The sequence below is a fragment of the Aythya fuligula genome, chromosome 5 (genome assembly GCF_009819795.1).
Source record: "Aythya fuligula isolate bAytFul2 chromosome 5, bAytFul2.pri, whole genome shotgun sequence".
In the NCBI taxonomy this organism is placed as follows: Eukaryota; Metazoa; Chordata; class Aves; order Anseriformes; family Anatidae; genus Aythya; species Aythya fuligula.
In genome coordinates this window covers 36,298,895-36,316,694 of record NC_045563.1, presented here as the reverse complement: position 1 = coordinate 36,316,694, position 17,800 = coordinate 36,298,895, and the positions used below count along the sequence as shown (strand labels likewise).

At 38.5% G+C, this 17,800-nt stretch overlaps 1 protein-coding gene across 1 annotated transcript in view; it reads right to left on the bottom strand.

Moving 5' to 3' along the window:
* Positions 1-1,760: 1,760 nt before the first annotated feature.
* The window catches only part of LOC116489554 (cytochrome c oxidase assembly protein COX16 homolog, mitochondrial), a 42,508-nt gene continuing 26,468 nt past the window's right edge, over positions 1,761-17,800 (bottom strand). Inside the window, exons 3-4 of the mRNA XM_032187981.1 lie at positions 14,443-14,505; positions 1,761-2,132 (exon numbers count right to left, since the gene is read on the bottom strand). Coding sequence (XP_032043872.1) covers positions 2,016-2,132; positions 14,443-14,505 — 180 coding nt within the window. The 3' untranslated portion in view covers positions 1,761-2,015. The remainder of the gene's footprint in view (positions 2,133-14,442; positions 14,506-17,800) is intronic.

The window sequence follows — 17,800 nt, the reverse complement described above, 5'->3', positions numbered from 1 at the left end:
TGTTTGTTTGTTTTGGTTAAAATTCATAAATGATTCAACAACATTGAAAAAAATGGGATTGGAGGTTTGTTTTTTTTAGTGGACTATCAGTAAATATTCTAATTGGGACTATGTCTTCATATATAACTTCAAGAGAAGGGGCAAGTGAAAAAGTTTTCCAGATGTATGTCACTTTTGCTCAGAGATGCTGAAATAATTCCATCACTTTCCAGAAATGCCATTTCACAGGTAGTTACAAATATGCTCACGGAAACTACAGGAAATGTAGTGGCAGTCTAAAATAGAGGCACCCTTCTCTCCACCCCCCAGCAAGCAACCATCTAAGAAACATCAGAAGTCAAAACTGAGTCTTAAATTACGACATAAAAAGTGTTCTACAAAGAATTACTTACAACCACATTCCAAAACTGTTGAAATAAGATTGCTGTGCCCCAAATACTTTTTGTGGAATATCAAATTCGTAAAAATACACAGGATCTGTGTATTGGCAGTGTTTTGTCCGTCAAGAAAAGTGCTATGCGTAAGGATTTAATGAGAGAGAAGTATCTTTTCTTCTTCGCCTGGGGAAGGGGTAACTTGTCCTACACACTGTGCCTAGAAAGGCACATGCTTGTTTCAGGGGTAGCATTGGTCCACCCTGTGAGCCAGTATTGCAGGACTGTGAGCTAATCATGCCTCTGCATATACAAAATAATGGCAACTTGTCAAGGCTGGGAAAAGGAAGATGCTTATCCTCTGGGAAACAGGTAACAAATTTGCAGAATCATCATAAGATGGGTCTATGCCCAGTAACATAAAGAAGTGTTTCCAGTGGTCCAGCTAGTACCTGAAGAGCAGCTGTGATGCCAGCATCAGCAGGAGCCCTAGCTCAGAAAAGACTCTGTCACTGTACTTAACGCATTCACGTCCCTTGAGCAATCAATCTTGCTGCTGCCAGAGCTGCACCAGAATTTGAATTTGAAGAGTTGAAAAGTTGCTTAACAAGGTAGGTAGTTTCAACTAGTCCTCACCTGTCCTATTTTATATCTTATTTGCCCAAGAATGTTATTTTATCTTTCAGGTAAAAAAATAAAATAAAAATAAAATAACAAACCAATGAAATTAATTTCCTTCTTTTCCAGTTCTAACAGAGCTTAATGCCACTGTATTCTAGCTTTTTAATCATTTCCTTATAGCATTTAGATTGCATGTGACATATTTATTGCAGAGACAAATAAGACCATATCTCTATGACTTCCCAAGGGATTTACACATAGGTGTCACTGAATGCTCTGAAACCAGAATCTGTTCATCTGTGCTCTGCTGCTCCATTCCCCCAAAAAGGAGTTTTACAAGTGAGGCTGAGAAGCTCCAATGCAAATGTCCTGCCTGCACAAAAGCATCAATACACCAATCACAAAAATCTGCCCATAGCTAAAAAAAAATATTATTTAACCAATTTCCAGCTGACACTGCACATGCCTCTGCACAGACAAGCTCCTGGAAATGAAACACAAGAATATTATTTAGCCAAAAATGGGCTCACTGTTCCTGAACAGTTGATATGCCTGTGGAGTCCCTTCCAAGCTTAAGAGCTTGAAGTCATGCAGAGGCTCTCTGAAGCGACATTTGTCTGGTCACACACATCTAGATGACAAGGCTGCTGTTCTTGTTGTAGTACTGAAAAATGACTCTTGAAATGATATCTCTTGCTGAAGCACCTCAGCTTTAAACAATAATTGTTGAAATGGAAAAGGAAAAATCTGATATACTCAGTAAAATAATCAGCTGTTGTTTGTTTGTTTGTTTGTTTTATTGAGAACTCTCACATACAGCCTGTGGAACTGTGCAAATGGATGCAAACAAAGAGCTTTGTACAACATGGTGCCTTTTGGGTTCCTCTCACAGTTATACACACTGGCATGAATTGCTCAGAGCAACACTGTCCTCCCATGTCTGCTTCTGACAGTGGAATAAAAAATAAGATAGTCCAGCCTGAGACTTTTTTCTGCGGGCAGCAAAGTAGGCTTGCTTGATCACTCTGTCTTGAGACGGGCAGCCTCCCGCCGCTGCTGCTGAACAGCCCTGGAATCTTCCCACAGCTGGGGTCCTCTGATGTTCTCCCAGTTATCCAAGTCAGATTTTTCCAATTTCTGCAGATAAACATAAAAAATAAGTGTCACCTTGACAGCCCCATGACTTAAAATATGTATTATTCTACACTGTGTTCTTTTTGCACAAGAAACAGCATCACCGTTGGGCTGAAGAATTTCATCCACCCTCCAACAGTTCTTCAACAAGGAAAAAATCATGCAGTATCCACACAACTGCATAAATAACTAAGGTAGGCATTACTGCTTATCAATAGATATGGAACATGTAGAACAGGAATAAGTACAGCATCTGAACGTGACTGAAGGAGGTATTTTGTATTCATTCTTTCTTTTGACTCTCACCTTGTCTTCCAGATCAGTTCTTCATCTGCAAGTCTGCCTACTACTTTGGTAGGAGTGAAAAGCATTGGTATAGCTCAAACAGAAGATTATTATTAGTGATCTGAAGTTTCTGTCAGCACAGATACAAAGCATACTGGAAAAGAGGAATCATCTAGCACTAAGAGCCAGTAACAGTGCAAACCCTTCCAACCCATGTGGTTTTACATTGAGAAAACTATGTAATGCTTTCTACTATCTAGTTTCATAAGGCAACTAACTGTCAGAGATAGGTATACATGGGATATGCTAAGTGGCCAAGCTGTCAGATACTTAAAAACTAGCTAGATTTTAAATTAAATCCTCTTTACCATCCCCAGTTAGAAGGGGCAGTGACTGGAGTCTATATCTAGTCTTAGAAGTGCGCAAAACCAAGGAACAGGAACCCTCCCGACTTTACCTACCACGTGCTGCTGTTGAGGAAGACAAATTTATACTTCTCCTCCACAGTCCTTCTAGCAGAGATGCAAAAACCTCTTCCTGGCAGGCACAGACCTCAACTCTTGCACGCCAGCCTGCAGCATAGGATGCTGCATCAGACAGGAGGCCAAGCAGGGGTTGTGCACCTCTGCTGGAACTAGGGCTATTCCGCATGCTAGTGAATAGGGCAATATTGCATACCAGTAATGAGATGTACTGCAGTGGGCTTTGAACCTCCGATTTGTCATTAGGGTTTAATCTCAGCAAGTGCTGTAAGAACACACCAGAAAACACTTAACCCTGGCCTGAACTTGTGGTCTAATTTGCCTACTGTCAGTCATCCAAACAAATGGCAAATACTGAGGGACTTGAATAATAGTCACAGAATAATTCAACAGCTATAACAGACCTGCTACTATTAGTTCATGTTATGTAAAAGTTTTCTGTCACTTCTACAACTTGTGGAAATTGCAACGAGGTTAGTCAGATATCAAAAGAAATTAGGCAACATTCTACAGAAGATATATGAGAACACATGCACAAACACAGGAGACTTTCACAAGGTAGGAACAACTGAATTTTTCATACAGCAGAGTTGGCACAGATCTTTCTGAAGAATTGCCTTCATTATTTTATACATTTTATGATTAGCCGGTATTTGATTTCAACTAGAAAGGATCTGAGCTGATATAGGAGGAGGGAGAAGGAGGGTGTTTAGGGAAGGTACACATCATCCCCTGCATCAGCAAATATCCACTGTGCAAATTCAGAATTTAACACCTGATTCAAATGGAAGCTTTAAAGAATCCACACTGAAAATAACCTTGTGCTTTAACAGAAGGAAAGCATGCTGGTTTTATTAAACACAAAGGTACCACGCAGCTGTGAAGATCTAAACTATTCCCAGAGGTGTTCAGCTCACAAAATCTGAACAAGAAACAACATTTAAAATATATACAACAAAACTTGTAGTACCCAAAGATAGACTACATAAAGAAGTCTATCAGAACAGATACGTATACTGGAGGTCTTTATGAAAAGTTTGTATTAATCTGCCCCTGAAACTTCACAAAGGCGTAGAGGAGGCAGAGATGAGGTTTGTTCAAAACAGAAACTGCACAATCAAAACTGCACAATCTAAACAAAGACAAGAAAGCATTTTGGCAGCTTCCAACTGAAAGAATGAAGGTACCTGGAAAACACACTGTGATATAATGACAGAATAAAACAACCACGGTTATGCACGGTAAATAGAATTGCCTCAAACTATGAACAGATGAATCTATTTACAGAGCTAATTTTTGTCAATTAAAATATAAAGAATTAAAGAGTCTAAAGAATACAGAGAGAAACTATTTTTTCCTTTTTATTCTCAGATTTATATAACGAAGGTATCTTCTTTCTCTCTACCAATTAGGTGCAGCACATGCTGCAAAGTTACAAAGCTCCTTTAGATTGACTGAACTATGCTGTATAGTGAGAATTCAGGCAAGAAGTTAGTGGTTTTTTTCCAAATGAAGTCAACCTGACTGGACATTCTGTTGTTGTTGTTGTTTTAATTATTTTATTTTAACCATCTGGACTCTGCCCACCTACTTTCACAGAGACATCACATAAATATGGTAAAACTACTTCAGCTTCTACTAAATTGAAATCCATATGAACTGGCAATCTTAAAAGTGAAAACCTTTTCCTCCCAGTTCAAATGTACTAAATAGTCAATCATTGGAGACTACAATGATATGTAATCAGATCAGACCAGCACAGTTCTCCCTACTTGTCTCAAATAGCCCAAGGGATACTGAAAATTAGCTGTTTAAAGTAAGATCAGTGTAGTCCATTAAATCTACTGATTCACTTCCTAAATCAGCTAAACTGCCTCTTAAAAGTACAGGACTGACAGAAGCTGTAAATTCAAGGAAAAAATGCAGCTATGCAGACAGGCAAAGGGAACAAAAAAGAATGTTCAACTGCTTGCCACACACTTGACTTTTAAGACTTTTGTTAAACAGCTCACCTGGCACAAATGCACCAACAAGGAGAGAAAGAGAAAGTTCATTGCTGAACTGCTGGTTCAAACGCCTTGCTGGTTTAGTAAGTAAAAGCAATCATCCTCTGTCTGCCTTACAATAAAATACATTTTTTTTAAAGAGTTTGACTTCCACTTTTGCAGGACAGTTATGCCACAAGAAACAAGCTGAAATCTGCAGAAATTCACTTTGAGCTATTGGTGCTTAGGTGGAGTTAATTCAAGGTTGCCACCTGCAAGAACTGTTTGGCTTTCCTCTGTTTCCTGCATATGAAAGGCAGAATAAGAAAATCCTGTTTACTGCCTGGCTTGATGCAATAAATTGTGCAATGAGCACCACAGACAGAAATGACTCCAATTCAAAGAGACAATTATTTCCCATTATTGTAGTAAGCAACCCCATTTGCAGATAAAAGCTGAGCCAGGGAGGAACATCCTCATGGCTGAGAGAGGCAATGAAAGAAGTGCATTAAACCTGGCTGTTCTTGCTGGAGTGTCAAAACAGCCTGAAGACCATAAAAGATAGATCGAGAAATTGTTCTGACACACAGATGGAGAGGTGCAGAATGAAGGCTAACAATGTATTTGCTATCTTGTGAGGGACTGCAAATCACAACTTTATCATCATTTATGATCTGGCCTCGTTACTATTATCTCCTTACAGCTCTTTCCCAGAGCCACCTCTCTGACATATCATTTTCATAATAAAAACTTAATGTCACTCGCTTTCCTTAGGATGTGACATAATTGTATATTTATCTGTGATTAGTGCTCCTCAGGTTAAAAAATAAACATTTTTTTCCAACTAGAGAATGCTTAATTTTTATGTTATTAATACATAAGCAAGTTAGGAAATAGAATGCCGTGGACAGAATAAATTAGTTTTTGTTTGTTTTTTGTTTTGTTTTTTTTTTTTTTTTCTTTAAGGGAAGAAACGTAGTGTTTTTTTGTTGCATGTAAGCATCCACAGGTTTGATTCTCTTTTTGGCTTTGCTAAAGACCGGCAAAGAAACTCAGTGAAACCAACAGAGTCCTTGTTGCTGCCTTCAGTGGGATGCCAATGCCACTCACCTATGGCACAACTAATTAATTTATAGTAAACTCAATTAAGAGACTCTTTTTCCTTAGATTACTTTCCCCTTAGACCATTTCTGCACTGTGTGGGGCCATGCTCCAAATCAGAGAAAGTGAACTAGATTGGGAAAACAAATACATACTGTTTATGAATTAACTCCATTTAAGCATAAGACTGCAAATACTTGAACTGGCATAGCTGGAGGAATCACTGGACAGACAACAAACAAACATCTTTTGCTGGCTATGTTGCAAAGATTTGTATCACAGAACTGCACCACCAATTTCTCTGTGCATCATTTTCCCAATTTGAAGAATGAAAACAGTACTTGCCTCCAATTCATAGGCGTCACAGAGTTTAATTAATGTTTATAGAGTGCCCTCATAGCCTTGTGTGAAGGTGCTACAGTGATACAAATTACTTAATAAACCAAACAGTGAAGGTACTTGGTTAGAACCATATGGTTACAGTCTTGAATTTTTAAAGTAAGAGAAAATAGCATTAAACAGATTTTTATCATGGAGTTGGGGTTTTCCATTTCCATTTTCCACCCCTCTTAAAATGGAGAAAGTCTTAAAAACTGCACTGAATCTCAGCGGATGACCCAATACCATTTATGCATTACACCTGCATACCATCCAAGATGAACTTCTGGATTCAAAGGATTCACAAGCTCAAGGAGTAAAGTCAAGAAAACTCAAATTGCACTGGTCTGTTACTTTTAGTTTATCTTCTTCTCTTGAGCAAAAACAAAATTCTGAAACATTCAACCTATAAAGAATAGCACGAGTGCAATATTACACCTTCAAGATCAAACATCCAAAATTCAGCAAATTCCGCTTTTAATTTTAAGCGATAAAATACATGTAGCATAGCTTCCTGTACCTGGAAGTTTTACTAAGCTATGGTTAACGTCCCTCAGGAAGAGAAGAGCTATCCGAGGAGGTCTGTCCTCATTTCTGCAGCAGATCCCTTTAGTAGAGGAGCAGCCAGGGATGGACATCTGGGACGTGTGCGGGTTCCTTTTCAGATATATAAAGCTGAGCTTGGTTGAAGGGGATGTGAGACCTTTTGCAGTGCAGCAGCACAGAAGAAGCAACAAACACCACCTGAAACCTCCAGTTCTGTGGCTAGGAGGAAGAGCATATGGATTTCTACAGCACGTTTGTAGAAATGATGTCTATGGCTCCCTGTCTGCAGCCCATAAAAGCGTAAAGATTTTTTTGGGCTGACAACACAGAGAAGGTTTATTTCAAATATCTTGCTTAAATGTTTTTAAGCAAGGACATTTGTTTTCACTGTGTGTATAAAGTTTGGCACAATACATCCTTCTAATAATTTAAAAAATATACTTTTGAACAAGTAATCAAAAAATAGAGGTTTACAAGGATCAAAATATATCAGACTTGTGAGTCACACATGGCTTTTTTTCCCCTCTGACAAGATCTGAAAAATAAGCTTTTGCAGGTTTCTAATGTGAGAGAAAAAAAAAAGCTGTGATGAATATCAGAGGAAAGGGCTAAGAGACTACCACAACAAGAAATGATCAGTTGCCACTGTGAAACGCCTAACAGAAGCGTGTGGGTACAAGAAAAGAAACAACTAGAGCAGGTTTACAATAATAAAGTCAAATTAAACTTAAATCCAGGCCACTCAAGGACTACTTCAAAGTAACCATACTCCTTCAAATCAGCAGCAAACCATATTAACTAGTCTATCTTTCTGAGAAGCTGAGTTAAATATTCTGCCTCTCACACGCTGCCGCCTCTGTCCTGGCCTCCGTTAGCTCAGGTAACACACAGAGGTATTGTAGGTTAGGACTTTGTTTCTCATCTACACTTTCCTGCTGATTTTCAACTCATCTGTCTTCCAAAACTTGCTTGTCAATTTATATGCTGAAGCAGAATGCCTTTCTCTTTGCAGAAACTGTGGTTTTGGCTAGCTGTTAACAGAGCAACTTCAGTCCTTTCAGCCATAGAAAGTTTTTTCAGTGACATCAGTGGTGACTTTTTGATTTTTGTTATTGGGAAAATTTATTTTGAAAAAAAAAAAATCTTCCCTTTTGTTCCCTCTGTGACTAACATCCCCTGTCTGTTTGATGAGGACAGTAATATAGGTAGGTGTTAGTCCCCCACCGTATTGCCAAGGACAGTAAAGCTGCTTCTCAGCAATACTGCTGAGTGCACAGTAAACAAGTAACTTGCAAATAAATCTACCTTCATTCTATCTGAACCAACAGGTCCTCAAAATTAAATCACCAAGACTACTGTACTGAGAAGGATCAAGGCACATAACTAAATTTTTACAAGAACGAAGAGGAAATTTTAGAAGGTAAAGTCTGGGGTCTCTCTTTGGTTGGAGAAGACCTGTCACTTAAGACAGCATCCCACTCTCTGACAGTAACTTGCTACTGCAGAGTACATTTGTACAGTACAGTTTGAGCATTAAATAAAGATGGATAACAACTTGAAAGCAAGTAAAGAACATGTGAGAATTGTATAACAATCTTCTGAAGTGTTTCAAAATATAGCTTGTGTCCCTACGTGGGCATCACAGAAAGTACGCTGGCAGTCACAGAATATTTCACCTAGTGTTTACAGAATGGACAAAAACAAGGGCTAAGGCAAAACAGATGTTAAGTGGCTTATAAAAAGCTGCTTTGCCTCATCACTGAGACAAGAGCTTCCTTGGAAACTATTTGCTTTGCTGCATCGTCTTCAGAGGCAGGCAGTGCAAGGCACGTACACAGCCTCAACTGTGCAGCTAAATTCCCATACAACATATTGAAAGTTATTTTGGATATTTTATACCAAGGATGTAACAATTCACCGCTAGGGGCCCATTAACATGACAGATGTGCTTAACATCTACATCTACGTAGTCAGCTGCACAGGGAAACGCTCCCAATACTGCCTGGTAGGAGCTAGCAGCATCCCCTAGGACAATAACTGAAAGAATTCAATCGTGCTGTGTGGATGACACTTTCCATAGTCAAACCCTTTGTATGTGTGTGTGAGAGAGAGAGACAGACAACACACAGGGTAGCTCTAACATGCTAAGAGCTGCTCAGTTCCTCTGGGATTAAAAAACCATCCAAGGGGTGCAACAGCTGCAAAGATGTCTATTTTGGAGAGAGGGTGAGGAGCAGAGATTGTTACAGGCATCTGCATGTCTTGGTCGTGTTTGCTGCCTGCCTGCACTCCTAGCTACCTCACTTTGCTTTTTACAACTATGAGAAATCAGTGTCTTCTTATTAGGATAAGGGAAGTGCAGATACAACACACATGAAAGAAATAGCTCACGGCTACAGAAAATCCTGTGCAAAAAGAGATGCTAGAAACACAACTAGAAAAGAATTTACAAGTCTGTTTAATAGAGATGAATTCCAGAAATAAGACTGGTAAAAAGTGATGTCCTGTGCACTTCCCTCAGGAGGCTGTGTGTCTTGCTTCCTGGAAACTTCCACAACAACTCTTCCCAAGATCCTATTGCATACCCACTCAGAATAAAACAAGTAGCACAAACTATTTTAACTAAAATCCTTTCCTTCTCTTGCCCATGGCAGTCCCCACTGATGACAAACTAACACCATTTTGTTCATCTCTACAGAAACAGAAGTGATGAAGACTTATGGTGAAATAAAAACTCTCAAGACCATTTTACATATGAGTAAAGTGAAGTGCAAGCAACTTCACCCTGGGCTTGACCCAGACACAACCCGGAGGACAGTCAGAACCCATGGCTGACTGGAACCAGCTTTTCTTAACCACAGGCTGACAAAAAGGAGAGCACGGGAAGGGTCGGGGTGATTAAAGGAAGAAAGAACAGTATCGCATCCTCATTCAGTGTCACAACTTTGGGCAGATTTTTTTTCCCCAGCATCTCTGACCCCTCTCAAACAGCTCAAGGCAGTTAGATTCTCATATCTAGCTCATGGGCACTGAAGTGAATCAATCCTACAGGCCGATCTGTTAATTCCAAAACAACAAAATCAGTAATCCTCCAGTGCTGATAACAGCAGCAACAAGGTGCTTGCAGATATCAGCCACTGGTATTCAGGAAATACCTACCAGAACCATCCTTGTGTCCATATACTCTACTATATCTGCTGATTACTATAAATTACTATGTCACTACACTGTCACTTCATGAAAAAAATGTTTCATCTATTCTGCTGTGACTGCAATCCCCCAAGTCAAGTCAAACAAGCATTAAGCATTTTGAATCATTTTTAGTAGAGCTTATTCAAATGCTATTTTGTTTTACTCTTAAGAGAGTAAACACACAGGTTATGTCCCCAAACCACCTCTCCATGCAGCTGCTTTTACTTTTTGAACTGTCCCGTATAAACATTTTAACACTGAAATTACAAAAATTCTGCTGTAATTCTCAGGACAAACATTTACATGTTTGTCCAGAGCTAATGTTGACCTTTTGTGATCTATCAAATTATGAGGAACAAAAACCTGCTACATATTCATACACTTTAAGTCAAGAGAAGGGTTCTCTAGCCTGGCTATGCACAGAGCAGCAGATTCATTCACTTCTCCAATGCCAAGACCAACAGCTCACAACCACCTGAAGAAAACATTTTAAAGTTTTGTAGATTTGATATTCCATAAGACAGAGAACCCATTTTTGCTTGCTGTTATGTTCAAATGATGTTCCTCTCTGTTAATGATGGATTTCACTTCTAGTTTTAATATCTTTTTTAATTATTTTTTTTTATTATTTTTAATATCTTTGTTGCATTCAAGAACTCATCAATAGCTACTACTTTTTTCTTATGAAGGTATATATATACACACAATGTAATCAACATGCTTTCTTGAAAAAAAACTGAAAGATACATTTTTATTTTTTTTTAACATTCTGGCATCTTTCCATTTTTTTATTTTTTAACATTTCCAATTTTTTTTAACAAATATAACTGGCTATTTTAACAGGTACTTTGCTCTCCTAATGCGCCCTGCTTAACAAGTAGTACTAACAGCTCTCTGCACCTGCCTGGCTGCACTTTTAACTACTTCAATACTTTTGTGTCACTTGTACATTTGTAATGATTTCACAGTTTCTTCCAGATCACTGAAAAAAGTACTCAATATTGCCTAGGTACATCAACTTGTCAGCTTAAAAGAAAGCTCTCTCATGTCCTTTTATCAATCTTCTCTACTTTATAACTTCTCATTTGCTATTTCCATAGAAATCATTTTACATTTATAATTTACATTTTTTTTACCCCTCTGCCTTCAATTCCCATTGGTTAAAAACATATCTGATTCAAACCTAACTGATTTTTCCATTGTAAAATGTTAATTCTGTAGATTACTAATACATTCCTTTTGAAATTGTTTTTATTTGCTTGAAAAACCCTAAACAATTTTTTGTCTTAGGGTCTGCTGTAACTGATTGAGGCCACATTTTTTAGTGTACTAGACCATTATTTTCACAGAAGTACAGAAATTAAGTGCTAGAATCAGGAATGTTAATTTGACAACACATTTAAACCAACGCAAACAAATGTATTGTGATTGTTAGACATCCACGAGGAAGCCTGTTACTCACCACAAGAATCAGTCCTTTATCTCCCTCTTTCAAACAATATTTTTGTGCTTTCAGATGAAATACTCTAGGCTTCGGTCACAGGTCAAGCACTTGACATTTTTTACCATGTGTTCTACAAGGCACAGCTCAGCAGCAGAACTACATTCCCATTAGTACCCGTGTCACTAGTGGACAGAGCCAAGATTTATTAGGCAAAGGGGAGCAGCAAGGACTAATTGGCCGTATGAGGACACATAAGCGTGTGAGAGGAATACATAAACAACAGAGAACACACGCAAAGGCAGCTTGCTCCTTTGGCACATCCTAAGACACAAGATAAATAGCATTATTAACAGATTTGAGATATGAGAAAAGCAGTATGTATTATACATGCAAATTCACTCTTGCTCAAAACAAGCATACTTTCTGGAAACAGTCCTCTATGAAAAAGGTAAATTTTGTACAGTTTGAGAGAATAGTATTTAGTAAATCAGAAATTAAAAATGTCATAACGTTAATTTTCTCATAGCAAATTGATATCTACTATTACATCTTTACATCTTTGTTCATCACCATCATGATGAAGACCAAGTGCAGACTTCAAGATTTGAAATATAAAAAATGTTTTTGGCTTTTGTAATAAATCATAAAGATGTATGCTTTAGCAGAAATTATGACATTCCAAAAGAATCTGGTATTTATTCAACATGAGCATTTCTGTAAGGACAACAGGATAATTTTAAAAGTCTTGAGTTGGAGGGGCACAGGCAATGGACATCTGCATGCATCACGCAATCGTGCTTCCAAACAGCTGGCATGGTATCCTCAGTAACAGCTGCAGATATAATGCTAATAATATTGTAAATAATGCTTCACATATCAAAACAGCAACTTTTTTTTAAACTGCCCTTGATCTCTTACTATGTTATATTTAGTAACAGCCACTAGTGTAATCCTCCACTGTGACCTAAATATAGACCTGTAAGATGTTCTTAAGAGCTACATTTTTGACAAGTAAAGGAATAAAGATGAGGTGGGAAAAAAAATGCTATACTGGTACAGATGAGGTCCACAGAAAACTGCTCTCCTAATGTCAGCAGTATCTCTGTGATTGGTTAGATTTTGTCTACCAGAATAGAGAGGTAATATTGATTAAATTTGTCAAAGACTCACACAAGGCCTGTGGAGTACAAGCCTGACTGCTGAATTGCTCCTGATTCCACCAGATTCACTAAAGCAAGAAATGAGCATGCCTAGTGCTTGCAAGTTGGTGCCCATAGTAAAGTACACGTTGAGATTAGAGTCAAAACAATAATCTGAATCTCTTCTAGTTGTGTGGAAATTCAAGCCCATTTGTTTTGTTGAACTGCCCTCTATAACACCCAAGCACTACTTTGGAAGAGCTGCAGCCTGGCAACTCTCTGTGGTTTAGATTAAGAAAAAGTAAGATTGCTTCTGTCACTTCTGTCCATCAGGAAGGAGCCTCATTACCCAAGTAGGGTTGTAATATGTTGTTATGCTACTCGTATTTTATTACCATTGATTTCTCCATAAAGCGGATCCATTTATGGTCATTTAAATATTATCCTTCAACTATTTACTTATCTTGCTGGAAAGAAAGCTAACCATATCTGAATACAGATCAGTTGATTTTGTGGTTAGGTAGTGAGTTAAACAGAGGGCTGTGGGTTTTTTTTTACAGCTTGTGGTTCTTCCATATAAATAAATCAGAATAGCCTTATAGTACATTATATGGGAAGTGACATACAGAGTAACGGCATGGGCGATCAGAACTTAATGGATGTGTACATTTTGTGTTTCCAACTGAGCTTCCCACATGTACTCAGAGATCAAATATTTGTATTTCCAACACCATACAACACAGTTCTTTGTAGAGTGAGGATGGCCCAAAATTATTTGCAGTAATGGTAGAACATTATCATAAACCTGGCAGGTAGGTAGATGTTCTGCGAAATTACATGCATAAAAGTGCAAGAGATAAATTTTATTTTTATTTCAGAGACAAATCACAAAAGAGTAACGTAATAGAAAAGTTTTATTAGCAAGACCATGTACTACCATTTAAATACTTGGGTATGAGAGCTATGGATGCAATCACAATCAAAATCTTGAAAGGCCTGTGACAGGAATGTAGTATGGGAAGACAAAGAAAAATCTGTGATCAACATAAAGACCACGGGGATAGATAATGTGTTACCTGCATATTTGATCCATGTAATTTAAAAACATTAAAAATCATCAGAACTATCTCTAATCCTTTATTTCTGGATACAGGGAGGTTTTTTTTCCAGTTTTCCTAACAAGGTTTTTCGTTGGCCTGTAGTTTTCTGAAACTCCGGATATTAAACTGGCCAAAATAGCTGTTTTAGAGCTTGGTAATCTTTAAAGAAAGTTGTTGAAAAAAGAAGGAAATATTTCTCTATAAAGTTTTCTGAAATTACGAAAAAGTAATGGCAATTGTTTGAAAGATACAGAGAAGTTTTAAGAAGCAAGAAATAGTAGCAGGCAGCACATCAAGTATGTTGCTCTGTACTTCAAGCTACAGATCATCAAAATCTATGTGGTAGAAGTGTTTATATATACATATTCCATCTAAGTCCAACATCAGCTCTACTTTTATAGACTAGGTAAACCACAGCCATAGTGGAATTTATTTATACCACTGTACTTGACACCTGGACATCAAAGCAAAGCTGTGTTCAGAAAGAAGCACTGCATGTTCAAAAACCTTTCTTTACATAAAACCTTGTTTTTATTAGACATCAGTGAGTCAAAGGCAGATGGCTAATCTAATTTTAGATAGGGACAGATCCACCCCACCAGCGGCCAGAGTAATCAAGGGTAGCCAAGGTTATGAGCCCCAAGCAATAGATTTATTTTACCTCATATTCCGATTCCAGCGTCACATTGTTCTGTTTTAATTTTTCTTTCAAAGCAGGATCAACCTGTAAAACAAACAAATATAGCAAAAAAACATTTGTTTTTAAGAGCTTCTTAAAGAAATCTTAACCTCAGATAAACAAAGTATTGGTATATGTAAATCCTCCTCTACTCTAAAAAAGTATACGTTCTGTCTGTTCAGACACCAGTATGATGAACACAGTGCAAGAACTGGGCTCAAAAGAGACATATCAACAAATCAAAAAGGAAACACATTTATAATTAGCCATGTGCTTGCATTACATTTAACATTTAAACCTGTGTTTGGTTTGGCGATTTCAAACCAGTCAAAGCCTTAACAAACAAAAGAGGACCAGTAAAGAGAAAATTGCCATCACATTACATATTTTACTCCTGAATGGTATGTTCAGTGAGTAGGCACACAATACACTCTGCTTTACAAAGTATGTACGCGAGTCACACTTCCAAATTTCAGGTGAATGCACTGCTCTTTCCTAGCTTTGATTCTGTATCAACACTTGTGATTCCTGCCACCTTTCAGGTGGTCAAAGAACAAACCTAAGAACAGAAATTTGAGTGAACCACAGAGGATGAATCTTACATAATTGAGCCCGAAGGAAGCTATAGTCATCCCTCCCCTTGATAATTCTGTCTCACACAGGCCTTAGAGCAGAAGCAAAGGAGAAAAAACTAGCATTCTCCATCCTCAGAGAAAGTGTTTCATCTTCTCCTCAAAGAGAAACCAGCCAAATATGCAGTATTCAGACACAGTCTTTAAGCTAATCAATTAAAATATCAAATAAATCTACCATGACAAACCATTCTCATTTTTAGACCTTAAATGCAAGCAGTGCTAAATGAATCAGATGTGTAAGGGGACTGGTAATGTATTTAGTTCTACATGTATGGTTCACTAGTCCAACTATGACCAGCTCAATGAACAAAAGTTCTTATTCGTAATTTGCTGCTTCTTGATCTGAAAAGTACTCAGTTGTCCCTGCCACTGTCAACTTCAAATGTCTATAAGCAGTCTAGAAAAGAAAAAGGAGAGAACACAAGTTATAGAGCTCTCCTGGGCTACCTTCAGATCCTGCCCCAAGAAAAGCATGTGAAAGTCACTTAGCTCACGACCCTTTGTGGTACTCAAAATACATACGTACCATCTACAACGAGGGGTATTGCTCTGAGAAATTTCCCTGGGCCATAATGCCCCCCTTGCTGATGCTAGGCAGCACGCAGCATGTGAGACCTCTGTTCCCAAGCCTGCTCAGACAGCCCAGCTTTACACCACCATGGCCAGAGGGTCATTTCTCTATCCACCCAGAGATCTGGCCTCAGCAGCACATGCATTTGCAACCTACAAACCCATTATATTCGGGAACCAAGACGTAACATCTAAAACATTCGAAGTTTGTACAGGATGCAGCTCTCACATCCTCTGTAATAACAACTTCTGTAAAACAGGATATTGGCCCCCTATATCAAATAAAAAATGAGATGCCACATCTCTGCCTTGGTATTCAAGGACTCCATAGGACTGCCCTTCATTAAAGACAGATTGCCTGCCTCTTTCTGTGACCACGACCTCCAACAACAGCCATGCCTCCTTAGATCAATGAACCCATCCATCACACGTGCAGAAACGAGACCTCTTCGGGCAGCCAGACACACTTTGGAGCTTGCTTTCACAAAGATAAGAGTGATCACGGACCTCAGTGTATTCAGAACTAAATGCAAACACTATCTGTTATGCTTAGTGTTCTCACAACACGCACATGGGGAAGGGGAAATAAATGATGCTCCAGCAGGTGAAAAAGCAAGGGAGTTTTATTTCCTCCTATGTTCTCCATTTAATAAGAAGGCACCCAAGATAACACAGTAGGAGCATCATTTTTACTTAATTAACCACAGCTATAATTTAGCTTACAAAGGCACCTCAATATTCCCTTTATCAAGGTTTACTTTAGCAATTTTTAGTGTGTGGCGTTTGCACGGCCACATTTGTATAAGGTAAAGGGAAACAAGCAGTGAAGTTATTGCCACTTCTCCTCCAAGTCCTTCTGTCCTCATACTTCCTTGTGTATTTGTTCTCCTCTGCCTGAACACAGGGAGAAGACTACCTAAAACTGAGACCCAGCATCCTGGGACTCATAGCTGTCTCATGCTGTAGCTGTAATATTGACAAAAATGTAGAAATGAAGGAGGTTAGTTTAAATTTCTCTCTTTAAAAAAAAAAAAAAAAAAAAGTTATCTCATAAATGAGAAATGAAGAGAAAGTACTTTCTTAGAAGCACAAATTTTATCTAGCAAATTAACTTACTGAAAAAATAGCAGTTAAACCCTATCTTGAGGGGAAACTCTGCACACTTGCTGGCAAGCTCTTAATATTTACTATACAAGCACACAAAAGACTTAAGTCCAATCTGCAGAACATGTTATTTTGCTTCAAGTTGCACAAAAATATCAGGGAGCAAATATGTATTTCCTCTTGTCTTTACCATTTTTGTTCTGTACGTACTTAACCATGAAAAATAATTTGAACACCCTTGACTCTGCACAGAAACTGAGTCATGTGCATGTTCCAAAGCCTTGGTTGCAAACCCCCGCTTTTCAGTTGCCAAATCTAGACAAATCTAGGTTACAAATCATTTTTAGAACCAGCAAGGCAGTCGATGAAAAGTATGTTATAAAGCTCTGTTCTCGCAGTGTTTGTACCATGCTGTACTACCCTTGCGGCATTACAAGAACAAAAAGAGGAAAGCAGAACAGTCCTGCTTTCATTCTGACCAGGCAGACAAACATCGGTAAGAACCACGATCCCAGATCATAACTGGGGAACACGGTGTGGGGTTGAGCCAGGGAAGTGCCTGTCCCAAAGGGGTAACTTCTCTGTATTACACCCCTGCCACAAGACCCCAACCCAAGCACATACAGATTGCTTCCACTAGGACTGCTGCGCCAACACACAGAGTGCTGAATGAGCCGTGCTGGCAAATGAATCATCAGCTACGTTATGAATACAAATCCCCGTTACGAGAGCTGATGGGGGAAGCACACAAAGCCCAAATGCCCTCACAGCCTAGCACTGTCCTCTGCACCATAATTTAGGAGGCAGGAGGAGCAGAAGACAACATCCCTTCACACTGGGGGACTACTGCTTCTCAGGCAAAATCTCAGATGCTCCTTTAAGATCCATTTAAATTCAAGCTCTGTCACTAAATACAGAATTCAAAGACCCATGTTGTTCTTTTAATTAGTGCATAATTTTTAATTAAATTCTTACTGAAAATCTATTGGAATACTTGATGCAAGTATTTGGACAGCTTTCATGAGAAGCCA